We start from the raw sequence: 27,534 nt of genomic DNA on the forward strand, positions 1-27,534 counted from the left end.
CCATCTTCTCACACATATGTGGCAGGTAATTAAACTATGACTTGAAGGTCCATGCCTTCAAGCTACCCATGCCAGGTAGTTGAGGTCTTTCTCACTTAGCATGAGGGAACTAATAGAGTTTTAACTCGAAGGGCTTTGACCAGTTTCACTGAGATTTCTTTAATCAAATTTAATACTGTAAAAGAGGCAGCCCATTCCTAAGATTTAACTATCAGAGTGGGGCTACAATATCACACTAACCAGTGACCACCACGGGAGCCACAGATTTCCCACAGCTTCTATGCTTCAAACATGGCTTGCAAAGCCAGTCGTTGCTCAGCCATAAAAACCTCCTCGCCAAGGTCAGCAAAGAAAATGGGAATGGAATGGGGTAGAATTTTCTGTTAAGATGCTTAGATGTGTTATAGGCCTCATGGGCATGTTATGAGGGACACAGGAAACCCTTGGGAGGTAACCAGATTTTAGGATATTGTCTTATACGCAACATCAATGGCTTGAACATTTTACTCTGGGGCACATTTTTCCCCTTATAAAATTTGTGGAGGAATAATCCAGTTTCACAATTAAATCAGTCTGAAAAAGTTTTAGTACACGGGCATACAGAAAACTTCTCCCAAGCCCGATTTTTTAAGCATTGCAAGGATTGTGTTCCATTTCTTTCCACAATGTTCTGTCTTCCCGGTATTTAGCATTGTACAGAGGATTCCATAGCAAATGTTTGTTGCAGAGAGATCACCTGTTCTATTCTTTCTCTTTGGAGATGTACTTATAAAGTGTAGATGTCTCATATTTTTAGTTCTGGAATGATTATATTTTCTTTTCTTTATATAGTTCTGACATTTCTTTCTTGTCATTAAGACAAGGGAAAAGTTTATTGAAATCATTTATTTAAATCATAAAAGTTTATTTAAATCAAACTTATCTAGTTTTCTCTTTTTAGTTTGGAAAATAGAGTATTCAAAGTGGGAATAAATGAAGAAATAGATTTATGTAGGATCTGGCATTCTGAGGTGAATACATTGAAAATTTACAGAAACTCTTTAAATTCTCTATTTGTAAGTGATTTGTGATTTCATTTGGAAAATATGAAATGCAAATCATGGCCCCAGGGAGTCTCCTAACTCACTCTAGAGGGCATTTAAAAGGATGTTGACATGACGATTTAAAGGTAAACTTACAATATTAATTTCTCTTCATTAAATTTATTATGAAAGTAATGAAAAGTTTTAAAACTAGAATTGATTTATAGAGAATAATGATCACAAAATTATTTTTGTTGTTATACGTGTGTGCATTAGCATATGCACCGACTCACATGCATCCACATGCACACACTGTTGCAAAGCTTCTTCTTTCTTAGAGATGATTTCTTGCACTTGTTCTTAGAATTTGACTAGGATGGCTAATCCTCAGGTGCATTTAAAGTACGGAATTATGTATGAGCGTTTTCAGTTCCATGTTGTCTTCCTCAGAAATCTATGACCAGGCATCTGTGAGGATATGCCCCAGTCCTATGGTAACTTATTTAAGCCCTTGTGTAAAAACTTCATTTTCCAGTGTATCATTGCTTTTTGCTCAGAGAGGAATCCAGGTTTTAGTTCTTCATTCTATCTTCATATTGTGTCTGTATCTAATTCTCCATCTGTAACCCATTCCTTCTTGTCATAATTTATGTATTATGTCATCTTGAGTATTTTGTTTAGGATATTGATTTAGAACTGGCTCGTATTTTTTTCTTGAACGCACACCAGTGAAAATCACTCAGTAGAAACCCTGATCTATCCTGCTCTCTCCCTGGATAGAAATGCAAAGACACACGTGTTCTATGAGCTTTTTTTGATGTCTACAGTTTCAGTTTGTTTCTATTGTTTTGTACCCCCTAACCTTTCAGCACACACTGACACAGACCTAGCTATTACTGTGGTTATTAATAATTGTATAAAAAGATACCCTTACTATACATACCAAAAATCAGTTCAGTATATGATTATTTAATGAATATGTTATTGTATTCTCTTAAGAGCTCAGTGCTACAACATAGAATATTTCCTTTGATCATTTTAATAAGTTACAATTTCACCATTTGGACTTTTACTCATCCTTGAGTTCCAATAATATTTTTCAAAAATATTAAAATTCTTCTGATTGATGGATTTGATATGTAATCAATGATCTTTTGGGGTTTGATGACACCAATGTCCTTAAAATAATACAGAAATTTAATATTATATTTGTTTCTTTCCAAACTTTTCTTTCATTTACTTTTCCAAAAAACCCACACATCTTATTGATTTTAAATTTTAAATATATCTTATATCTATCCACTACATTCTTCTTCACTCTAAAAATTTTGGCTACTGGTATCTCCTTCAGGAGCTAGTACTGTATCTTCTTTTTTATTTTCTTGTTTCCTGCTTGCCTCACTCAAATCCACATAGTATCTTAACTTACAATTTGCAAACATCAATAAAATCACGCCACTCCTTGTTTAGGACTATTCAATAGCTTTCCATGACTCTTCGGGTAGACACCCAAACGTTTTCCATGACCAACAGGATGTATGTGGTTTGACATCCTTTTCCCTCCCCAAGCTCTCATGTAAATGAGAGGGTAAAGTCTATTGAAAGTTATGCTAGCACAACCCAGTTTCATGACATTTTGGTGAAGACGGGAAGCATGGGAGAGGACATCAGAGTGGCAATATGGAAATGAAAAAAAAAGGAAAGATAACAGGCATGATGGAATATAAAACCCATCATAAAAGCTCCCATCTCTAATGTTACCACTTGACTATTGGTGAAAACTGAAGTATATCACGGGGGATTATGTATGGCAAAGAAACTGCCATAGGTCATGGCAACTAAGATGCCGGATTCTACAATGGAACAGGAAAGAATGAAGTGGGTTTGCAGGAAGCAGGCTCTGTGGCTCATCTCACAGTGATTCAACCTTAAGACACCCATTACAGTTGGCATGGTGCTCACCGTCAGATCTGTGCTTGCTAGCATAGCAAGGAAATAGTACATGGGTTCATGGAGACTATGGTCATTCTTGATAAGGTAGAGGAGAGTGCCATCGTCAAGAAGCCACGAGATGTAAACTGCAAAGGAGGGGATTGAGATCCAGTGATGAACTGCCTCCAGACCTGGGAAGCCAGTCAGCAAAAAGTAGGCAGCAGTAATATTGAGCCACAGAGTATATCCGCAGGTGGAGAGCAAAGTTATGAAAGCTGTGAATCCAAGAACACATATTTTTCAGTGGTAATGTATCAAAGCAGCTTTAATCACAATCTTCACTATTAATTACTTGGGCGTAATTAATTGGTATGATCAATGTAACTCTGCAAGCATTTTCCAGCAGAAGAAGAGTAGAGATTTGCAGGTAATCCTTGAGATGATGAGTGCTAGTCTTTCTCTAATTAGAAGACAATATAGGTTAAAGGTTAAAATTTTCTCTAATTAAAAGAAAAATTTTCATTAATTTTTCTTTAAACATCAGGCCCTACTGTTGTGCATATGCTTAAAAATATTTGCAGCAACAGTGACAACAATAAACAAGACAAATAAGACAGATCTATAATAATCTTTCTTACTGTGATTGCTGACACTTCGGACATATTTAACATTGATTTTATCTTTCACAATCATGATAAAAAATACTTTTTTCAGTTAAAAACTTTGCTTTGTTTTCTTTTGAAATTGAATGTCAGTGTTTTATGGAACACATCAGCATCACCATCACTTCCAATTGCTTTGTTGCTCCAATGGTTACCACTTTCTAGAGGTTGGCTACCAGAAGTGTGAACCACAGACAAACCACAACTAACAAGCATGCAGATCTGTTAGACGTGCAGCCTTAGATGCCACCTCCAACCCACTAAGTCAAAATTTGCATTTTATTGCCATCCCTAGATGATTCAGGTGCACAGTAATGTCTGAGAAACACTGCCTTAAGCTTTTTATACCTATTCCTTCTTTGGAGATAGATGCTTTTCGATTCTTCCACCAGGTTGATTTCCTCATTCCCTCCAAATGTCTTCACACACTTTTTTTTTTCATTACTCCTTCACCATTCATTTGTTCTCTTTCTGCCTCTTGTCCTTTCCAAAGTCATTTGACATAATTAAATGTTCAGATTCTTTCTCTATGTCTCCTGTTATCTCTATCTCCTTTTCCTCCAACACTTTACTCCTAATGAGCTGTTGCTTGTGTGGCTGGTCACATTATAATGTTCCCACAGCCTAAAGATGTCAGTCATCTCCACTATTTCCATTTTCTTGGTTGCCACAACTGGAAATAAAGAACCTATTATTTTTTATGCTATAGTCTTATTTCACCATAAATTCAGAAGAATCAAGGCACGTCTCCACTACTGAGCAGTGGAATACTTCCTTCCTTCATAAGAAAGATGTTCTTTTTATCATAAATAGATCAGAATCAGTGCAAATCACAAAGAATCTAACTCTTGTGTAAGAAAATGCTCTCAAGTTACATCTGTATGAGTATGGTACTCATGGAGATAGAAATCACTAACACTAGGTGTTCCCTAAAATTAAAGCACAGTTAAGGCACGTAGAGGCTTAAATTATGATTATTACACAAATTTTGTTCCGTCCCTGAAATTTTCTTTAATTTTAAGAACATGGATGAAAGAGCAATGTGTAAGAAGAAGAGAAAGGCAGTTTGGAGAGGTAGTAATTTAGAGATATCTATCTTGAAGTGTGAAAATAGCAGAAAGTCATAAGGTCCTGAATTCATTTAAGACAATAAATTCAGAATTATTAAGCTATATTTTCAGACTTTGTAAACTTTTGTGAGCTTCTTCTTGAAAATTAATTAGATCTTTGCGGAGACTGGTAATAAAATGTTCAAGACCAAAAGGACACATGTTTTCACTATTTTTATCAGCAGAAAAATGTTTGAGAAATAAGGAGGCTGTATTTCCCTCCATATCTAGGCTTGGTTAGGAAAATAATAAGATATAGAGAAGGTTCTGTAACAAGATATAGAGAAGGTAGCTCTAAGAATGTGAAAAATATGCCATGTCCCTAAGTCTTTTGGAATAAAGGAAAAACACAAGGGGAAACATGCCCAGGACTGAGAGAGAGCCCTGATATTTATCCAGAAGCAGGTGTGTGGGATTTCTAGGAGTACAAGATGCTTTCATCAAACTGGGGCCCTCTGTAGATAGTTGTCTCAGGGCTGGGACCATCCTGCATGCATCCTATATAATGTAGCAGTAATTCTATGGCTATGTATGGATTTATTTATTGACAAATATTAAGAAAATGACATCGGGTGCACAAGAACTACTTTGGGTGAAAATAGGGAAGCTATGGTCTTGAAATTGATAGGCAGCTTCCAAATCAGAACATGTATTTTCTTTAGTGACTTTCTAAGGTTCTGAGGGAACTGTCTTATCAATACCTGATGAATTGTCCTTCAAAGGGCACCTTACACATGAAGGTATAAACAGCCAGTAGAAACACCATTCCTCAATCGCATCTAGGTCTAGTGGGAAGGTTGCTATTTTGACTCTGCACAGAATTAGTGAGGACATGTCGCATGACTCCCACTGTATTGATTGCCAGGAAAGCCATTTAATAATCACAGTCTCTGTCATGGAAGAGCTCACAATGAAGACCAGGGGTGTATAATTGGGCTTAATGATTACCCTGCAATTTTATGCAAAATTTTGCAAATGATTGTCTCAGCAGGGTCCTTAATGCTTAAAACATGAAAAAATATAGATAGATCTGAGCCCTGCTCCTGGTTGCATTCCAGCTATCTTACCAATCTGATTTTGATGTTATGACATTTTTCTAGGTGAACAGGATTCCTAAACTTGTAACCACACACACACCCACACGCACACCCACACATAGACTTCCATGGAAACAGCACAAAGTGCTGGGGTTGAGGGCATAACATGATTCTTAATGGATATGGAGGAAGTGAAAGGGACAGGGGGGCTTACATGTATGAAGAAAGAAAGGATAGGAAACATATGTGGACCTCAAAAGAAAATAGTGGATAGTGAATCCTTCACAAAGTCCAAATAAACAAGTGAACAGAGAAACGGTGATTCCTCCTCCGCTCATTTGCTCTCCACATATACTTCATTATTCCTGAATATGATGGGGGTTAGGCCCCCATAGACCATAGGGTGATGGACCAGGACCAGGGTCTCAGGATTTTTCCTAGTGAATCTCACTGACAATTACCCAAGCCCTTTCAAGAAAGCAGTTCCGAAAGTGTAGACATACGCACGGATGCAAACACACACACGGGTGTGTGTTTCAAGGTCTGCTGTTAGTATTTGATGAAAATTATAAACCTCTATCTCCCAAAATGGGTATGAGCACACAATTTAACATTTAATTTGTGGCATTCACAGTTCTCGTGATGCCAACTCAAGGGTACCAGATTAGAAAAGCCTAATCTAGCAAAATTCCTTGAATATACTTAGTGAAAAGAAGGAAAAAGGCTGTGTTTTAGATGTTTCTCACCTCTCCTGGGATCTTCCCTCTATGCAGGCCTTTGGAAAACCTTACATGTTTCCTTGGCTACATATAACATTGGAAGGGAGAGGAGTGATTCATATTTCTGTTCCTGGCAATCACCCACTCCAGTCTTGTTGCTGGAATAGGAACTCATTCTGCCCCATATCAAGACTCAGTCCAGATGATTCCCTCATATAGCCTCCTCAAGAAACCTCATTAGAAAGTGCATGTATACAGAAATTACCTCCCTAGAGTTTCGGGGAGGTAATCCAGCTTTACAGCCACACAGGAGACTCCTTGATGTCTCTTTCTTCTCTCTTCTGTATGGGAGGAACTGGGCCACTTAATCAATGTCCTCAGGCCTTTCATACATTTCCCAAAAGATATGTGAGGAAACTGGAAACTCAAATGCCAGCTGAGGTAGGGATGTCAGGACTTGGCTATGTGACCCCTCTGCCTCCATAAACCTCAGCATCAGGATTTAAGAAATCCATGCACGCTCCTCTTGTTGTTGACCTGAAATGCCAAAGGTATACCATTTTCTCTGGAGATCACATGTACTATTTTTGATCCTAGAGACTGTGAATTTCAATTGCATTTTGTCTTTCCTATTTCTTTGAGAAAAAAGTTCTGTTCCAGAAGAACATCAGTGGATTTCTTAACAGCCATGTGTATGGAGATAGTCAACCTTTTGTCTTAAAATTAAATTATTTGTAGATCATTGGCCATTTTGTGTCAAGTTCACCATGAGGACCATGGTCTCTTTATTTACAGAATGTTACAATATAGGGTACTAGAAAGAAGATATGTATCAAATTTTCATAACACTGTCATGACTGCATGGATGATAGCATGCTAAAGGGAGCACATAGAAGGTATCTTTAGGATAAGGGAAAGCTTCCTAGAGGAAATGTGATTTAAGCTGAGAATTAAACAATGAGAATGGTAAAGAATATGGTAGTCATCAATGGGATAGAGTTTAGTTCCATACAGAAAGAAAAAAGGGCATAGGCTAAGGCAAGATAAATATGATGAATTGCAACAAAAAGAATTTTAGTATAGCTAAAAAAATAAAGTTGGAAAATTTGACACAAAATGAATCTGTGGTCACAGGTTCTAATCATGTAGGGTCTTACAAATGGTGTAAAGATTTGGGACATTACCTTAAGAGCAATGAGTGTGAAGTAAGGGAAGAGGGGTTCATGATCAGATTATCATTGTTATAAGTTTACTTTGGTCAAAATATGAGGAACACATTGGAAAGGTGGAAGAGTGAGTGAGAAAAGTATAGGATACAATTGCAACAATCCAGGTGAGAAATGGTGTTGGTGTGTACGCAATGAGGTGTTGTCAGTAGAGTTGGACAGAAGGGAATGGGAGAAAGGTTCTATGGGTTAGAAAGAAGAGAAGTTGGTGACTGATTGAAGGTGGTAGATTGAGGAGAGAGAATAATGAAAGATGATACCTGCATTTCTGATTTTACCTGAGTAGAGAGCAGTTCTATTTATTAACATGGGGATCACAGGAAGATAACGAGTTTATTAAGTAATTGACAATTATTTGTTGTTTGAATCTTTTGCACTAAATATTGTTTTACACACTAAATTTGGAGAAAGAATGAAGAGAACCCATTCATTTTAGAGCCTTCTGTGTTTATAAGCAGTCAGGTAGAGATGTCTTCTAGGTAGTTACATGTGTGTGCCTTGAGTTTAGAAAACAATTATGAAAGCAGGAGAAGAGAATTGAAAATGATCAATGATCAGACCAGACTAGATTAGATTAGAAACTTTATTTCAAATTATTAGAATAATTTTTTAAGAGCATGGGCTCTGGAGCCAGTCGACTTGAGTATGAACCCTAACCCTACTTCTTACAGGTTCTGTGTCTTTACATACTCAGCACTTTAGCGTCTTCATCTGTAAAATGGAGATGATAGAAGTTGTTGAAATGATCGTTGTCAAGATTAAATAGATTCTCCTAAGAATGGTAGTAAAAAATGTATAAATTGATTTATGTAAGTGTTGCACAAGGCCTGGAAAATGTTAAAAGCTGAACAAGGGGTAGTTTTGCTTTGTTTTGCTGTTTTCTCAGAAGACTATAGGAGAGTTAAGTGTCTAGGATGGATTTAAAATAAGCAAAAAACATCATAAGATATTGACATGAGAGTCTTTAAAGAACTGGACAATAAAATCCGTCTAGGATGTAAAGGTAAATGGAAACAAGAAGGAGTTAGAAACAAAAGTGTCAATGGACTGGAAGTCCTGGTATTGTAGGAGAAAGCTACATTGGGAGTAACTGAGGGAGAAAACTTGAAATTGTATATATTTATTTTCAAAGGCTATTTAAAACTTCTCATAATATTATTCTTTTTAGCTATATATTTCATCATATGAAAGAATCATCATATATTTAATAACTTCTTACTGGCAGAATGCTCTTCCCTCATACCTATTTTAGTGTTGACAGGTCAAAATTTTCAGATGTTTGTCTTTGTTAATGCAATGACATTAACATAATAAATAGAAAATATAAATGCTAATAGCAATATGTATTTTCTCAAATCCCCAGAGAAAAACACTTACAAGTTGTATTTTCTTATTATTAATTGATAGATGAGGTAACTGAGGCTCAGAGATTAAATGGCTTGTTCAAGATCACAAAGGTTGTAAATGAAGGAGGCAAGGGTAAAGGTGCCTTTCTCTTCAAACATCACATTCTTTCTGTCATACTATGCTGTATTTTTTTTTTTTACAACTTTTCCTTATTTTGTAAGAATAAATTGACACAAGTAAATTTACCATATCCAAAACTATGGAAATGATTATAGTTTTAGCCTTCTTAAAAGTAATAGGATGTTCCTTATGTCTAGCATGTACTCTGCATTTTATCTACGCAAGTTTGGTAAAAAAGTATATATTATAGAAGTTAGAATATAATTTTATACATAATAAAATGATATAATTAGAAATTGTTGGTAACTACATTTATCTTAAATTTTCTTACATTTTTAAATCATTTTTGCTTATACATTTTGACGATAAGAAAATAAAGATCATGCCTGTTCCATCTTCTTTAAATAGTTTATAAATATGAAATTACCTTGTCTATTTCATTGTCTCTCCTTTAATTCATTTCCAGGTATCACTTTATTAGAGACACGTTATATTAGACTTACTTATGACATGATGCCTTATGATTTTTTTAAAGGTATCTTTTCCCTTGCTTTTAAGTTCTTGTTATATATTCTTTTTGAAAAATTTTCAAACTTACTGGATTACACAAGTCAATTGATCTACTCATTCTTTTCTCTCTTATAAAATTAAGTGGAAAAACCCAATTAAAATGAGAAAAAAAGCTAGGTGAATCAAGAATGAGAGCACACAATGGTGGAAGACCTAAGTCAATGGTATTCAAAGGTTATTTTGTAAATAACCATCTTCAATGGAGAAGTAAATTCTTTTAAAAGAGAATCTATTGGTTATAGGAAATCATTCCAGTGATCCTGGTAGTTTTATGCAACTCTTTCTTCAATAAAAAAGTCATGGACTAATTATTTATTGAATACATTGTCATTTTATCTGCCAACGTATTTTCTATAATTTTTCTTAATGTACATAATTTTCCCCAACCCTCCTTAACTCTTGATGAACTAATAAAATATAGCTTCTCTTAGGATATTGCTGATATACAGATTCTGGTCATGTTGACCCCTGCAAGGACTAAAATGTATGAGAGGCCTTGAAGTGAAGGTTCCTTAAATATCTTATGTGTTTCAACACCATAAAATTACAGTATTTCCTGAAGGCAGTTTATTTCACTACCATCCCCCCCAATCCAGGAAAAAAACAAAATGCTACCTCTGCAAGAATATTATTAGACTACTTCCATGACTAGTATCACTTTTTCATTAAGCATATGTAGAGGTTATGAATTGCAGAACACAGAACAAAAACGCAGGTGTGCAAGAAATGGAACTTTATTTTATTATTATAGGTAGTTTGGAGTCCTCATCCCATAAGGTTGAAGACACCTGATATCTTCAACTCAGAGCTTTCTCACTAATCTTTGGTGGACATCTAGCTATGCTGGCATCTTCTTGAATCCAAGTTCTTGCTTGGCCTTTGGTTGTTTTGTCAGTAAGGCCTCTCTTGGTTTGTATATTTTATTCTCTACATTTCTGATCCACTCTAGTGCCATGCAATACCAGTGGGATTGTCCAAGACCCTTCATCATCTCTGATGCACTGTCAGGCATACAGAAAATTTTTGAAATGTTTTCCACACAGTGTCAGGGGACTCTATCAAGCTATCTCATTCTCCTCTTGTTGAATAAACTTTGCAGCCATTTCAAGTATCATTGACCTCAGATAACCATGAAGACAAGTTATTCTGCCAGAGTAGAAAATGACAAAATAAAGCAAAGCAACCTACCAAACAGAGCAGCAAGAGTAAGGTCAATGTCTTTGAGAGTGTGATAGGGGCGAAAGACTGTGAATCAGAGCAATGACTTTGCATCTTTTAAATGACAAGAACGTCAGTCTTTTTGATTCTGAACCACATTGGCATTATATAGTGCATTCTCCCAAGAAAACCATCCTGCAATGGGGAGAACCTCCAAAGTAAGTAGATCAGGCTCAATTTCTGTGGAAAGAGAGAAGGTGATTGATACCATTCTGTATCTGCTTGGTCTTAATACTGTAGATTATTGGATTCACAAATGGAGGGAAAAGGAAGTAGATACAGCTCATGATAATATGAACTACATGTGACACATATTTTCCAAATTGATGAGTGAGGGTCAGCCCAGTCACAGTGACATAAAAAACCAGAACACAGCTAATATGGGAGACACAAGTATTTAGAGCCTTAGCCTTCTCTTTACCTGAGGCAATTCCCTTGATAGTCTTCAGGATTAGGATATAAGAGATAAGGATAAGGACAGAGTCCAAGAAACCAGTTAATGAGACCAGAGCTATAGGATAGAGTCTATTGAAGGTGATGTCAGCACAGGCCAGTTTGATCACATCCTGGTGCAGGCAGAAGGCATAGGAGAGGACATGAGATTTGCAGTAGGGGAATTGAGAAAGAGTGATGATTATGGGCACAATAAATATAAATCCCCTCATTAGAACCCCCAGACCTATCTTCATCACCTTTGTATTGGTGAGGATGGAGGTGTATCTCAGAGGATTGCAGATGGCAATAAGACGATCATAGGCCATGATGAGCAAGACTCCAGACTCTACAATAGAGAATGAGTGGATTAGATAGGCCTGGAAGTAGCAGGCTCCATGGCTGATCTCCCTGTGATTCAGCCACAGAACACCAAGCACAGTGGGCATCGTTGTCCAAGTCACTCCAAGGTCTGTGGCTGCCAGTATAGCCAGAAAGTAGTACATAGGTTCACGAAGAGTGTGGTCTTCTCTGATAAGGAACAGGAGAGTGCCATTGCTGAGAAGTATGGAGACATAGATGACAAAGAAAGAAACGGAAATCCAAGGATGAAATATCTCCAGACCTGGGAAGCCAGTCAGTAGAAAAGGGACAGCACTGATGTTGGACCACATGGTGGTTCCCTGAGAAGAAACAAAAAAAGATCTCTCTAGAGCAGCACTATCCAGTAGAAATATAATTTGAGCCACTTACATGATTTTAAATTTTCTAGTAGCCACATTAAAAAGAGTAGAAAGGAAAGAGTTAAAATAATTTAATAATATATTATATATATAACATATTATATTTAATCCACTACATCCCAAATATTATCATTTGAAAATGTAATCAGTATAAAGAGCATGAGTGAGATATTTTACATTTTTTGTACTAATTCTTCAAAATCCAGTATGTAGCTTATACTTACAGAACATCGTAACTCAAGCTAACCATAGGCTACAGTATTAGACAGTACAACTCTAGACTATAAAAATTATTTTTGCCATATCATTTGAAAAATAAGAAATCACAGTCTTTGAATAGAATTGTGCTCAACTTGTATCCCTCTTTCATTAATTTCTCATCCCAGTTCTCTAAATCCAATATTTGCTAATCCCTCACTATCTTGGTCAGAATCTTCTGCTAAAGCTTATCCAAATTTCTGACTTGATCTCACCGGAAATCTAAGACTCTTTTTCCATTTCTAGTTCTGTCTTCTAGTTTTTTTATCCTCTGTATTATGAACATATTTTATATCATGGGAAAAAAGTCAGTACTTTTAATTTACATGCACTGTTCATATTATGTCTTCATTAATTCAACAAATAGGACTTTAAGATACCTACGTAAATAAGGAACTGGATGGAGCTTTAGGGATACAAACCTCATGATCTTGTGAATAATAAAAATAAGTTCTCTTTGGTTTTTACCATCTTTACTTGAATTGAAGCTCACACAATACTTTGTATGGATAAATATATTATGCAACCCCAAAGGACCAACCTATACAGGGAGCCCCAAAGAGGGATGCCTGAAGTCTGCAGGTACCTTCTGACCCCGTGGAATTGTTATATTACTAAAGTTTATGGAATTTACTTTCTGCTTCAGGGAAGCATTGCCTTTGGTGCCAGAAGACAGAAGAGAGAAACTTGGAAGTGACTCTTTTTTCAATTCCTCAAGTTTACCTAAGGACAATCAGATGTGTTTCTATTACTTAGTAATCTGATATTCCTTTCTTCTTTAAATCAGATAGAGTTGTGCTAAATGTAGTGAATATAGTAGTACAAAAACAGACATACTTATTACAATGGACAAAATGGTGGACTTAATCTAATCACATGAGCCCTTAAAGGCAGAGTTTTCACAGACTAGTAGTGGAATAAGAACCCAAAGTGATTCAAATTTGAGAAGGACTTGACAGATATTGGTTTGAAGCTATGGGCGGACACATAAGAAGGCATTCAGGCAGCCTCTAGGAGCAGAGAGAGGGTCTCAGCTGACAGCTTGCAGAAAAGCAGGGACCTCAGATTTATTGCTACAAGGAACTGAATTCTGCCAAAAATATGAATGAATTTAGAAGTGGAGTCTTCCCTGGAACCTTCAAATAAGAACCCAGCCAGCCGTCACCTTGATTTTGGCTTTATGATACCCTAAGCCGAGGACTCAATCAAGCCTAGTAGACTTATGACCTATGGAATCCTGACATTCTAAACCAATGTTGCTTTAAGCAGAACTGTTGATGGTACTTGTTACAGTGCAGTATAAAACTAGTGAGAAGGGACAGCTATAATCCATATTTTGCTAATAACAATAAACTAGTAATAAATTAGTATTTACAGAGTTTATGTAAGCTAGTTGTGTCAATTAGCTATTGTCACAAAATTGCCACGTGACAAAGCCCTATACAACTTCAATGGCTTACAACATGGCACAATTATTTTTCACTCATATGCATAGTTCAGCTAATTTTTGCTGGCCTTGGCTGGGCACCTCTGGTGATTTCTGCCTCTCTTGCTCATGAACATAGGATTCATCTCCATCCTGTCATTTTTCTGCTCCTTCCCTCTTATATCCATTACACTTTTCTTGGGTTTATTAAAATCTTATCCCTCACTTTGCCCTCTCCCTCTAGCTGAGTCCCAGATGTCTTCAAATATCACCCAGACTTCAGCACAAAATTTAACATGAAACATTTTGTCTTTTACAGTCTATTACCAATCTCTCAGACCTAGTGGCTCTAATTAACTCATTCTAAATAAAACATAGATGTACTCCCAGTCAGTTACCAACATTGCCTATCATACTGACTGCTATATTAACACATCAATCCTCCTGGAAGCAATGACAGATTTTGACATACTGATTGTCAAGTCATTAATGAAATTTTAATTATCTTATTAACACATTGATGTACTAACTGGCTGGTATGCTGATGGGTAAACTGCTTGATGTAATGACATTGACCTCCAATTATTACTTACTGATAGCCTAGCTAACCAGTGTGTAAAATTACTGATCCAAGCACTGCCTTTTCCCAAACAAATGTGCAGTTAAGAATCACCAATAACTTATCATCTACCTGCATATGTGGTCACCATCAGGCCCTCCAGACTCCAGTTTTTCTTCCATAGTGGACATGACTGATCAGTCCTGATTATGTCTTACCCCAGTGGAGCTCTTATACAGTGATCATTTCCAAGACTTAAGGGAATGACAGCTTTTAAAGATAGGCATTGAGGTAAGAACACACAGAGTTTTGTCCTATAAGCGAAAATTAGTCAAATCAATGAAGGCAAAAGGCACAAAGAAGAGGAAAGAGAAGGCATAAAGGTAACGGGGAGATGTGAGAGAAGGAAAACTGAACATAGAGAACAGCATCAAGAGGAGGAGAAGATGTAATATAGAAACCTGCAAGTGTCATGGTGACCCTGCCCTGTACATTCACTCTCAACCTCAGTCTCTCCTCCCCTTCCTCCCTCTTCCAGAGTATTCCTATTGTAGGAAAAATATTCCTGGTAGCCCTGGGCTATCAAGAAAGTCTGAGTAACAACCTGGATCTCTGGATTATTTATATAAGCACTCATGACAAAAAAATCACTGCTTATCTCTGAGATCTTGGTGTTTTCTAGGGAGTTGAACATTCATGTTGCAGTCTATTACACTGGACAGAACTGTGGAGACAGATGGCTTTTTTCAGTTATCTGTTTACCTTCTTGCGACATCTACATGAAGGAAGAGAAGTGCAAGAAGAGCAGTCATCTTTATTTTCCTCTCTATTATTTCCATTCCACTCTCCCATGGTCACCAGAGCCTTACCTGGGGCACCAAGAATTAAGGAGAGAGGTAATTGCTGGGTCTCTATGTAGAACCTCATGCAAGTTTTATCTTTGAAGACTGCTAACAGTATTAATTGGTGAAGTTATTTGTATAGGAAAATGGTTCCCCAGGATCCCTTTGTCTGCAGACAATTAGGCTTCTGGGATATTTTTTCCTGGCCTCCTCTGCAGGGGGGGTCCTATAAGACCACATTTTTATTGCAGACAGACAGCAGAATTATAGCTACATCTAGTAGATGGAAGTTATGCTGTGATATCACCTTTGTCCTTTCTGATCGCCCCTCAAAAGAGAAGATACCATCAAAACTGTTTGATTTCATCATTCCTGAATCCTGCAGCAAGTAATCTCACTAAACTTAGATGAAGTTTGATAATTTCCTGACACTTACCTTTCCTTGGTTTCAAATGAGATCACTCATTACAGTACTTGACACAGGCATTCTTGAAGTGATATTTTTCCATAGTGCCCAGGAACCGAACCCAGACAGCTGAAGCGGAACACACCAAATTTAATCACTAGGCCACCAGGGCTGTCCTGACATATGCATTATTGAAGTGATATTTTCCCATAAATGTGATTGCTGATAAATTCTTTCAAACGGTAAACATTTTATCTGTCGCTTCGTAAATCTTACCCAGAAGTCACAGTTCTTGCCTCAGGAACAATACAAGTTAAAAATCTTCTCTTACTTCAATTATCTAGTAGCAAAATGAAGTAGTGGGTGTGGTGACCGTGTTCTTACCATGCTTGACTTTCTCTGATAATTTGTACTTGAGTAGAAAGGATTATACTGATATTCTGGCAGAGATAAGGATTTGAGGAACATTCTTATCTTGTTTTAGCCTTGTCTCCTAAATGTATCCTGGAGCCTAGACTAACTGTGAGACTTTAAAATGAGAATGAATACAATGTGGTCAACCATGGAGGTCATATTTTCACTTCTGACATTTCAGATTGAGTTAATTCCGTCCTGAACTTTTCTCTGCTCCTAAGTCTTTCTCAAACTCAGTAGAATTTAGGAAGTCATGATTAGGAGTCAGTCTCTGGGAATGACTTGAGTCTGGATGTCCATGTGCTTGAAAACTCTTTGTACTAAGTATACATTTAGGAGTGACTTGATTTGGGAGACCCGTATTTTGAGCTTAAAATGAAGTGATAGTAGTAAAACTCGAGATAATCCACATAATTTCAAGCCATGCTCTGTTTCATCAGTAGGTAGATTTATCTTCTCATCTGCATACCTCTCCTATCACTTATGTATAACTCCATTCCTGGCAACACCACTTTTTCTAGAAGAGATATAAAGTCATTTGCTGCAAGTTGACTCAGGGCTAGGATAACTGCCCAGGTGAGGCACAGGACAAGTCTTTGGAAAATGGGAGTGGCTATCAGCCGTGATCAACCAACACTTAAAGCAGCCAGACGTGGGGGCACTGCAGGAAGTGGGCAGAGCACCAGCAGTGTCTACCATTTCCTTAAGTAACCCTTTATGGCTCTGTCATGCACATGTTTTACGAAACCTTACTCATCCCCTTTATATTTCCTGCTATTTTTTCTGTGAAGTACAGAATCACAGCAGCATAATCACTCAGATTTAGAAGGACCTTCCACCTCATGTAATGAAAGCTTTTCTTTGATGTAGTATTTTCTGACAAGGGTCATCCAGTCAGTGTCTCCTTCTGGGCCACAGAGCTCAATCTTCCTGAGAATATAGGTTTTGAAGATATTCATGCAGACTCATTACTAAAAATTATTAAAATCAGTTAAAATATTTTCCCTGGATATATTATTCCTTGCCTCTAGATAAGAGCTCCATGTCACATAGCTTAGGTCCAATTCCTATCCCATATTACATATGACATCTATGAAGGTGACATCCAGGTATTCTAAATACCTTCACTAAAGATCCAGTGAAGTCTGTATCCTAGGGATTGTTGTTATTTATTAAGCAAGACTATGTTGACGTTTACAGGCCTCCTTTTTCCTGTGGAGTTTGATTCTACTTTCTGTCAGCCTTCAGCATTCCATACCAGTCTGTGCAGATCCTGTTTTTAAATGTTTCCTCTGTAGAGTCCATCTCATTTTATTTATTTTTGTGGTGCTTCCTCACTATTCATTGCCACCTGTCAGCATGATGACAAGTGCTAGAAGTCTAGAGACATAAACTGCTAAATTTCCTATAAAAATGAATGCTTTCTGTGAGATTATGAGATTATTCATAACAAGGATTCTGTCTGAAGACGTAGGATATAAAATAAAAATGGATTAGCATTCTTTAATTGGATATAGAGACCCCTGGGTCCTTTGAACATTTTTAATCACTCTGAGAACATAATTCAATACTCATATCTAATATGTATCTTTAAATACATCATATTCATTTATCCTACAAAAGTCTGCATCTCCTGAGATGGAATCGTCAATTATTTCTCAATTAACTGAGTGAAACTCATCTGTCTCTCACTTAGCATGAATTCATTTTACATTTGAAGGAAGAATAATCTACTGACTTATTAGATCACAATTTGGTTTTTCAAGTATCACTAATGTTTTTCACTTTCTTTCTGATTATTTTTAAGACTGGTTTCTGTCTTTCATCCACAGGAATGCACACTTAGTCTTTCATTTCCTAACTCAACTTCAATATACTTGTGATAAATTATCCCTTAAATCCCATGCTATATAATTGTAGTATTCTTTGGAAAATAGAGGATGGTATTTGCAAAGACGTTTTCCTAGCATATAGTCTTATATACCTTAGATCTCCTCTGACTATATGCAGTTTATTCATCCCAATAGGCACCAGTGAATTTATTCATCATGAAGTCCTTCTCCATAACAGTTATTTTTTTAAGTCTTCAATGATGATAAGCTTAATTATAGACTTCACCAGCTTGTCTGTACGAAGGAGATTCACTGACGTGTTGGTGTATTGGTCCAGTAGACCACTCTGAAGTCTATGCTGCTTATGAATAAAAAACATATTTGCAGTGTTTCCTGGGAGATACTGTTGCAAATAGGTTGCTAATGGTACCCAGTACTTTACCACAGGGAGACCTGTATGAGATCTATAGTAAACTCTAAATTTTGTGATTATAGTAACATATATCCAAGGAAATGATGTACTTCTCTTGATAAATAAAATGAATTTTGAAGAAATAAATGTCTAGGTAAATGTCAGCCATTTGTAGTTCTTTGGTGTAGATAAATAGAGGTAATTCTTTTATCCCACCTCCAGCTATCTGCTTCTATTTTCACACTACAGCCTCTTCTCAATGAATGTATTTCCTCAGTTACTTTCAAATGAAAAATGAATTTCCTAAATAAGGGCAATCACTTCATAAATTATTCACTAAATGCTCAACCAATTTGCTTTCCTACCATTTTTTTTTTAGCTTTCACTTCCTATATTTTGTGAAAATAGGTAGTTCTCTGTCTAATACTATTTAGTATTCTGCAGATTTTAAATATTAGTTGGAGCAGATTCACAGATCTGTAACTGTGATGGTATAATTATTAGTATTATTTTGGTTATAAGTGACCAAAACTCAACTGAAGCTAGTTTGAAGAAAATAAAACAAAATAAAAAGGGAGGCCTTTATTACACTGTGGAATCAAAGGAGAAGTTCAACTATTCTCTTTGTCACTGAGCCTCAGGAAAACATGGAACCAGAGACTTGACGGTTTTGGGGACTTTTCCATTTCCTTATTTATAATTAGTTTAAATGCTTATTATAGTGTGGGATCACTCATCTGTTGGAAAACATGACTATTAACAATTCCAAGCATATCGTGTGTCTAAGTCTACCACGATGAAAGTATAACTCTTTTTTATGATTTTATTTTGAAAAGTCTTGAAATAGATTCTGACTGGCTTTACATGGCAGGGAGTAGAGGTTTAGAGATATAATGAAAAATATGATCTCCTATAAGGAAACACATTTTGGAGGAGGAGGAGGAGAAATTCTCAGACAAGCGTAGATGCTGCTTCTATAAGCGTAGTGGAGTACAGGGCAGAAAACAGAGCCCACACGTGATGGTAGAGTACAATTTACACTGGCCTTAGAATTAGAAGATATGGATTTAAATCACAACTATACTGCTTATGGACTTTACATCTTTGGATAAGATATTTAACTTTTCTTATCTTCATATTCTTCATCTATAAATTAGTGATAATAATATCTACCTCATGATATTATTATGAATGGAATAAGTTGTGGATGTGGTGGACAGAGTAAGAGAAATTGAGGGATGTGTTTGATTTCATGGACAATTTAAAACAGGACATGACTTACTATCACACACACTCACACTAACAATTTAGTATTCAAACAAACTGTGTTACTTGGATGTCATAGAATAATAAAGATGAAAAATATGAGTAAAACATATAGTTACTCTGTTTGTTTAAGCTCAGTCCTGTCACAATCAAAATTTTTGGTGAAATAGGAAAAAAATGAGAGTTGCAGGTTTCTTATCTTGGACTCCCTACAAGCAAAGCCTGAGACAGGGATTCAGGTGTATGTAATTTATTAATGAATGCTTTCAGGGTACTGGTAGTGAGGAAAAGCAGGGTAGACTGGGGAAAGAGATAAGCAGGGATATAGCCCTGGCTGGAGTTTAACTTCAGAAGGTAAGAGGGTTGGTATATGTCCAAGGCCTGCTTCCTGGGGACCAGGGGCTGTAATCTTGGTGAGGCAATTCCAGTTGAGTTGAGACCACTAATCTGAAGAAAGCAGTAAACGTGAACCATGGGTGGCCAACACTCACAGGAGCAAGGGGTAGGTGCACAGTTCTGTAAAGTGATCTGGACAAAGCACCAATGACACCAATAACATTTACTCTATAGATCCTTCTGTTGGCTCACCAAGTTCTTTCTCTGCTCTGATTGAGGTGTAATGAAGACATAGCTTCCACCCTTTGAGATTGCTTTAAATTGACTCACAAGTCCCTTCCTAACTCATCAGAATATTTCAGTCAAATAAGAATAATTTTATTTTATTCCTTGAGACAGTCACACTTATAAAATGGAGTCAGGATATATGTATAAAAATCAACTATTCTTCAAAAAATGTGGAAACCTATTTCTCAGGCTTTGTTCACAGTAAAAAGAGGGAGACAGAACTAGCTCTTTGACTCAGAAAGACTAGAGGATGCTCTGGAGATGGCACCAACATCAGACCTAAAGATTGGGGTAGTAGGTTAAGAATAAGGGCAAAAAGGGAAGAAGGTGCTGACTATGTCTATTCCCTCTTGTTTATCCGTAGTTCCTCTTATCACAAACAATTTTTCCATAAATAGGTACTGCTTTGGGGAATAAAGATAAGCATATGGTTCTTGAGACAAAGTCATGATCATTTGATGGAGAAGGGAGGAATCAATGAGATAGATGGGATGATAAGTGATCACAACACTAATCAAGGAAGAATTCCTACTTCCTTTTGGGAAAACTCCTGAGCATCAGTGACCAAACATATAGAGATACCCACAATTTGTATGGATATCTATGTGGGAATTCACGGGAGCTAGAGATTGAGTTGGATATAAATTGACCTAACTTTACTGCATTTTACCCAACCAACTCTTAAATTTATGTCTTTATAATTCTTGTTTCTATCTTCCACCTTTCTAACTCCAAAGAAATACATGTTAGATGCATTATGACACACCTATAAACACCTTGGGTACTGTTATCACAAGAATTAAACAGCAAACAGAGAGAGATATTAAGTATACAGAATTTTTTTTAAAAAATTGCACAGACTAGTTTATGCAAAAGACCTGGGCTTAAAGAGACACTTTAGGGCAATTTGTAACTCTATTTTGACAATTATTTTACCAAGATCATGGGTGTTTGATATGATACTTCTTTTGTTCCCTGCCAAAAAGCAGAGTTCTCACGTTCTGTGTGAGGGACTATCATGGTCAGAGATCAGGCTCCAACTCTATGTGTAGCGAAAAGATGGAGAATGCAACTCTGGATCTGCTTGGTCTTGACACTATAGATTATAGGATTCATTAGTGGAGGGAACAGAAAATACACATAGCTCATAATGAGGTGGACAATATGTGGAACCTGCTTCCCAAACCGATGAATCAGAGACAATCCAGTCACTGTGACATAGAAAACCAGGACACAGCAGATATGGGAGACACAGGTGTTGAGGGCATTGGCCCTCTCTTCTCTGGAGGCAATCCTCAGTACACTCTTGAGAATCAACACATAGGAGATGAGGATAATCAGAGAATCCAGCACAAGTATAAGGACTACAAGCACAACTGGATATAGTCGATTGAAAGTGATGTCAGCACAGGCCAGTTTGATGACATCCTGGTGAAGGCAGAATGCATGGGAAAGGACATGGGAGTGGCAATAGGGAAAAAAATAAAGGGGCAAGATCGGAGGGACAACAGATATAAATCCTCTCATCAGAATCCCCAGCCCAATTTTCACCACTCGAGTATTAGTGAGTATAGAGGTATATCTAAGGGGGTTCTGAATGGCAATAAACCGGTCATAGGCCATAGCAAGCAAAATACCAGACTCTACAAATGAAAGTGAGTGTATAAAGTAGGCTTGAGAAAAGCAGGCTACATTTCCAACCTCCCTGTGATCCAGCCAGAGTACTCCCAGCACCGTGGTCATTGTGGTCAAGGTCACTGCAAGGTCTGTGGCTGCCAACATGGCCAGGAAGTAGTACATAGGCTCATGAAGGTTGTGATCTTCCTTAATGAGAAGGAGGAGGGTGCCATTGCCAAAAATGACAGAGATGTATATGAAAAAGAAGGGTATGGAAATCCAGTGGTGAGAGGCCTCCAAGCCTGGAAAACCAGTCAACAGGAAGGAATTGGAGCTGCTGTTGGGCCACATGTTGGGTTTTCCAGAAGAAGTATCCTTTTTTCTCTGTTATAACCACAGAAATGCAGCTCTTCTTTCAAGGTATTGTTCCAAGTATATCGTCTCAGAATTCTGTCTTAAAGGTAATAATGACATCATTATAAACCATCATTTCTCAAAATATATTCTTAGGACAACCTGTATTTTTTGTATTCTTAACTGCATATTCCAGGGACTATCTTCTACCTACTTAATTAAATCCTTGGAGTTTCATGTGGTCATCTACATTTTAACAAGCTCCCCTGGAAATTTGTGATGCACACTACAATTCAGAAACCATTTCCATCAAATATGCATCAACTAGATTTCACAGGAGAATCCATGCTTGAGGAATTTCAAGGAACCCAATCCTAACCTTATTCTAATCTACTACCCAAAGCTGTAATTGCCTTCACAGTGTGATTCTTAAGCCACATTACCTTGCATATATTTGAGTTCTCAACAAAAGTCAGGGATCAAAAAGAAAAAAGTATTAAAAAGAAGCTATGCCACTACCACTGTTGCTAAGGAGCAGACAGATATGAGGAAGAGGCACATTGCCTCCAAATTTCTTGGATTAGTGTTGGGGAGAACAAAACTATTTACATTGTTTATTAGGCTCATTGGACACTATGTAACTACTCATTGCTCACTATAGTAGTCCAAAAGTTAGATGATTCTAGACACTCGGGCTAGAATAAATATTTAGGCTGGCCAAAGTCATGGCTTATGATAGAGTTTACCATTCATTTTGAAAAAAATTATCTTTCATTACTTCCATGTGGTTTCTTTCTCTTTCCCCATTATTTTTCTGTAAGCCTAGTACAGTAACTTCCCAGAACTCCGCAGAATTTCTCTTCCTTCAGGTTTTCCATTTGTACATAAACAACCATCTTTCTGATTTCCTTCCTTTTATATCCAGCATAGGCTTCTGAATCTGTCCCAACCAATACTAAATGAGAGCTCTGTTGATGCTTAAACAGAGCGTTGTCTGTTAGTGGAGGGGAGAGAGATGCCCTTTAAGAAGGTTTAACATCTTTTCTGCCACTAGATTACAGGCTTCTTGCATATAGAAGCCATGTTTTGTTTGCCTTGTTCAACACTTAGTCAAGTACCTAACATGTGGTGTGTGTATACACACACACACACACACACACGTGTTACATATACATATCAATGATACATATATACATGTGTATATACATCTATGCACATGTGTACATATACTTGCATATATAAAATGCATGCAATTATAAATATATACATTAATTCACCCAACATTTTTTGAGCACCCACTATGTGATAGGCATGATCTTTTAAGCACTGGAATTAAATGGCAATAAGACAAATCTCTGATTTTATAAGCTGTAAATTAAATTAGAAAATAAATAAGAAAAATTTACATAAATATAAGTGCTATTTTAAAATAAAAGAGCACCGTTTAGGCTCCGTGGCATAGTGTTAAGTGCACGCGCTCCGCTGCTTGTGGCCAGGGTTCGGATCCCAGGCGCTCACTGACGCACCGCTTGTCAGGCCACGCTGTGGCAGCGTCCCGCATAAAGTGGAGGAAGATCAGCACGGATGTTAGCTCAGGGCCAGTCTTCCTCCACAAAAAGAGGAGGATTGGCACGGATGTTAGCTCAGGGTTGATGTTCCTCACAAAAAAAAAAAAAATAAAACAGCAGTCTTTAATAGAGATTGATTTGGATGATAATTGAGTATAGTTTAGTATAATAGTTTGGATGACCCGACATTGCTTCTCTGAGAAGGTGACATTTGAACTGAGACCTGAGTACTAAAGAAGGACTGGCCATATGAAGATCTAGAGGAAGATTCTTCCATTGAGGGGGGGAAATTACCGTGTCTGGAGCTTCGTGAGCAAACAACAGAAGGACAATAGGTAAAATCAGAGACCCAGGCGGTGGTTGGGTCTCATAGTGCCTTACAGATAACAATAGGAACTTAGTTTTTACTAGGAATGTGATGAGAAGACATTGGAGAGTTTTAAAAATCACAATGGAGGAGGAGGTGGTGACATATTCAGATTTGCATTTTTGAATTATCACTTGGACTGCTATGAAAAGAATGGATAATCAAGCAAGATAAAAGAAAGGAAAGTAGTTAGAAAGCTATTGGAATATCCAGATGAGGACTTAGGGTGACTTTGACTAGAAGAGTAATGGAAATGAAGAAAATTTAAACAGACAAGGATATAGTTTTTGAGATAGTACTAAGACATGCTTACATATTGGAAATGAGAAGAGAGAAATATAAAGTGACTCCGACTCAATTTTTTTTTTCTTTTTTGATTTCTGGCTTAAGCACATGGGAGAATGGTGAAGTCATTTATTCAAAAGAGGAAGTTTGAAGGAGATATGTGTTTACTCATGAGTAAATCAACTTAGCAGTAAATACGGCTGAATTTGAGCAAATGGATATCCTACTTTTGTTTTTCCGTTCACATACAAGAATAGATTATTGAAGCTGGATTTTTTCAAATTAAAAAAGTGCTTCATTCAAATATGCTTCTTTGAAAAAGATGCTCATTCAAATATGCTTCTTTGAATTTATTTTTCCAGTTAAAGCCACCACCTTTAACATACTCCCAAAGAAAACTCTCCTCTTACCTTGCGCCTGTGCAGGTGTGATCTACCTGAAAGTTTCTAGTATTGGAGAGGTGCCAGGCAACTGTGCATGGGCAGTGATTCAGCCCTTTTGACTTCACCCTAACAGATAGAAAATTGACAGAATCACTTCTCTTTCTCCATACTCTGTTCTCAGGAATAAGAGACATAAACCAAAATTTAGTGCTTATTGATAATGTAATAAATGTTATCTGTTCTTCAGTCAGTGGATGCAAAGATAATTTCACATAGCCTCTCCTATTCTTATGTGCTCTAAATACGACTTCATTCATTTTACTTGTCTGACCCTTCAGCAATGATCTTTAACCCAATCTCTTAATGCAATTTTTTGAAGAATTCTCTCTTGTAAAATAATATGTAACACAAGTAGTGAATCACTACAGAGAACACTACTCAAAATGGAAGGAATTATATTTTGCCAGTAACGTTCAACTCAGGTTCCTCTTCTCTATTCCCATAAATTCTATGTTGTTCTACCTTGTGCTTCATACTGTGGGAAATTCACATATCTTCAGCTAGGAGTTTCTCTTGGTTTCTGAGAAGGGCCTTGTGGGAAGATACAAAAGCTGAGGAAAGACCATATGGAAGGAAAGAGGTTACAAAGGTTGAGAATAGAACCAAGAGGAAGAATCTATAGTTGAGTATATATAAATTCAGGTAAGCTTCTGCCATTTACAGCCTTCTCTGCCTTATTTAAATGTCTTGTAGATTAAGAGGTGCCTCTATATTTATTCCCTAGAAAAGAGAGAAGACATATAGGATAGTCAATCATATTCATACCACTGGGCATGCCCAGATCTCTTTCCAAGTGTTACCAACTTCAGACTGAGATCTGTGTACTCATCAAGAGCCATGGGATATAAAGACCCTTCCCTTTTTCTTCTCTCCAGACAGCTTATAGAGGAGTCTCCTAATACCCTCTTTCTGCGTCTGCTGGATGTTTCCTCATACTCACCTGTGTGATAATTTGTTTGTTAGGGATGAGGAGCAGGGTTCTTGGGTCCTGCCTGAGGACTCAGTATGGATCTTTCTCAAAGTCAGCTAAGAGACCCAGTCAGTGAGGTTATTCATGAAGAAAGCACTTCCCAAGAGTTTTTCCTTTTCCAGCCAAATGGGAACTTAAGAAATATTTTTCCTTGTTAAGACAAGGAAGTTCCTTGTTAAGACAAGAAGTTCCAACTACTTCTATGAAGTAGTTGGAACACTTAATTAATCTCCTCAAGGTCTTAAAGCATATTCTCCAAATAAGGTATAGAGCTAATAGAGTCTCAGGTGGCAGCTTTATGTGTGAGAAATCAGAGCGCTTGTCCTTATGGCCCCAGAAGACTCTGGTATCACCTATGGGAAGACATTTATTCTCTACATCTACTTAATAGGTCAAATCTTTACCAATTGCTCTCAGGAGGAAACTTACACATCTTCTTGGCCTAAGTCTTCTGAATTCTATTTTCTGCTTGGTTTATCTCAAAGCTAGCTTGAAAGTGGAAAGTTAGAAGACTCGAGTCAATAGGGCAAATGCCAGTCAGCCTCCCCTAGTACCCAACATGAACTCACAATCTACAGTCTTCACTATTTCTTTATTGAGTTCATCTTGCCAAAATTTTTCTCTTTTCCTAGAAATGCAGTGAACATACTTATAACACAGTGCTTTAGCCAAGCTCATCTCATCATGCTAAGCTCGGGAATGATAATATCTGAGGTTTCCAATTCAACCCTGATAAGAACCATCCTGCCAGTTACCAGTTTTAGAGGAAAATAAACATATATTACCAGAAGAACGAATTTCCTGTCCCTGAAGAAATGTTTTGGTTTTTACCATGCTTTGTTAGGATTAAAGCAATGTTTAATGCAAATCAGAGACACAGATGACTCCTACTGGAATTCTCAACTGGTTACTAGCTATTATGGGCTGAATTGTGTCAATCCAAATAAAATTCGTATGTTGATGTTCTAATTCTCAGTACCTCAGAATGTGACTGTATTTGGACATATGGCCTATAGGGAAATAATTAACTTACAATGAGGCTTTTAGAATAGGCCCTAATCTAATGTGGCTAGTGTTCTTTTAAGAAGAGGAAATTTAAGCACACAGAGAGATACCAGTGCGCACAGAGGAAAACCATGTGAAGACACAGTGAGAAGACGGCCATCTACAAGCCAAGGAGACAGGCCTCAGAAGAACTCAGTCCCGCACTTCTAGCTTACAGAACTATGAGAAAATAAATTTCTGTTTAAGCCATTCAGTATGTGGTACTTTGCTGTGGCAGTCCTAGAAAACTAGTAGACTAGCAATGTAAACATGGACCAGTTATACAACCTCTTTAATAGTCAATGTACCTTTAGGTATAAACTTAATAAAAATGTACAAGATTGGATGCTAAAAATTACAAAATACTGATGAAACATATCAAAGAGGACCTAAATAAGTGGAGAGAAACAATGTATTCATGGATTGGAAGACTCAATATAGTAAAGATGTCAATTTTCCCCAAATTGATCTATAGTTTAATACAATTCCTGTCAAAGTCCCAGCAAAGCTTTTTACAGACATAGACGGGCTTATTCTAAAATTTATAAGGGAAGATAAATAATCTAAGTAGTTAGAACAATTTTGAAAAAGAATAAAATGGAAAGAATAACTCTATTCAATGTTAAGTTTCATTATGTAGCTACTGTAATCAAGTCTATATGGTATTGGTGGAGGTATAGACATATAGAACAATGCAACAGCATAGAGAA

The 27,534-nt window shown here is 37.0% G+C and overlaps 2 protein-coding genes and 1 pseudogene across 2 annotated transcripts; all 3 read right to left on the minus strand.

The window, feature by feature from the left end:
- Positions 1 to 2,472: 2,472 nt before the first annotated feature.
- LOC131409073 (olfactory receptor 51B2-like) lies at positions 2,473 to 5,559 on the minus strand (annotated as a pseudogene).
- Positions 5,560 to 11,039: 5,480 nt separating this feature from the next.
- LOC131408744 (olfactory receptor 51B2-like) lies at positions 11,040 to 12,144 on the minus strand. The gene has a single exon (XM_058545787.1). It carries the CDS (start codon positions 12,066 to 12,068, stop codon positions 11,136 to 11,138), a length of 933 nt encoding a protein of 310 aa, XP_058401770.1. The 5' UTR covers positions 12,069 to 12,144; the 3' UTR covers positions 11,040 to 11,135.
- Positions 12,145 to 21,059: 8,915 nt separating this feature from the next.
- LOC131408741 (olfactory receptor 51B5) lies at positions 21,060 to 22,144 on the minus strand. Its single transcript, XM_058545784.1, has one exon. The coding sequence runs from the start codon at positions 22,142 to 22,144 to the stop codon at positions 21,206 to 21,208; it is 939 nt and encodes a 312-aa protein (XP_058401767.1). The 3' UTR covers positions 21,060 to 21,205.
- Positions 22,145 to 27,534: the final 5,390 nt, after the last annotated feature.

This window comes from Diceros bicornis, chromosome 7, assembly GCF_020826845.1.
Source record: "Diceros bicornis minor isolate mBicDic1 chromosome 7, mDicBic1.mat.cur, whole genome shotgun sequence".
Lineage (NCBI taxonomy): Eukaryota > Metazoa > Chordata > Mammalia > Perissodactyla > Rhinocerotidae > Diceros > Diceros bicornis.

Coding starts and splice junctions, on each gene's coding strand:
- LOC131408744 (XM_058545787.1), bottom strand. CDS start 12,068: ATGTGGTCCAACATCAGTGCTGTCCCTTTTCTACTGACTGGCTTCCCA.
- LOC131408741 (XM_058545784.1), bottom strand. CDS start 22,144: ATGTGGCCCAACAGCAGCTCCAATTCCTTCCTGTTGACTGGTTTTCCA.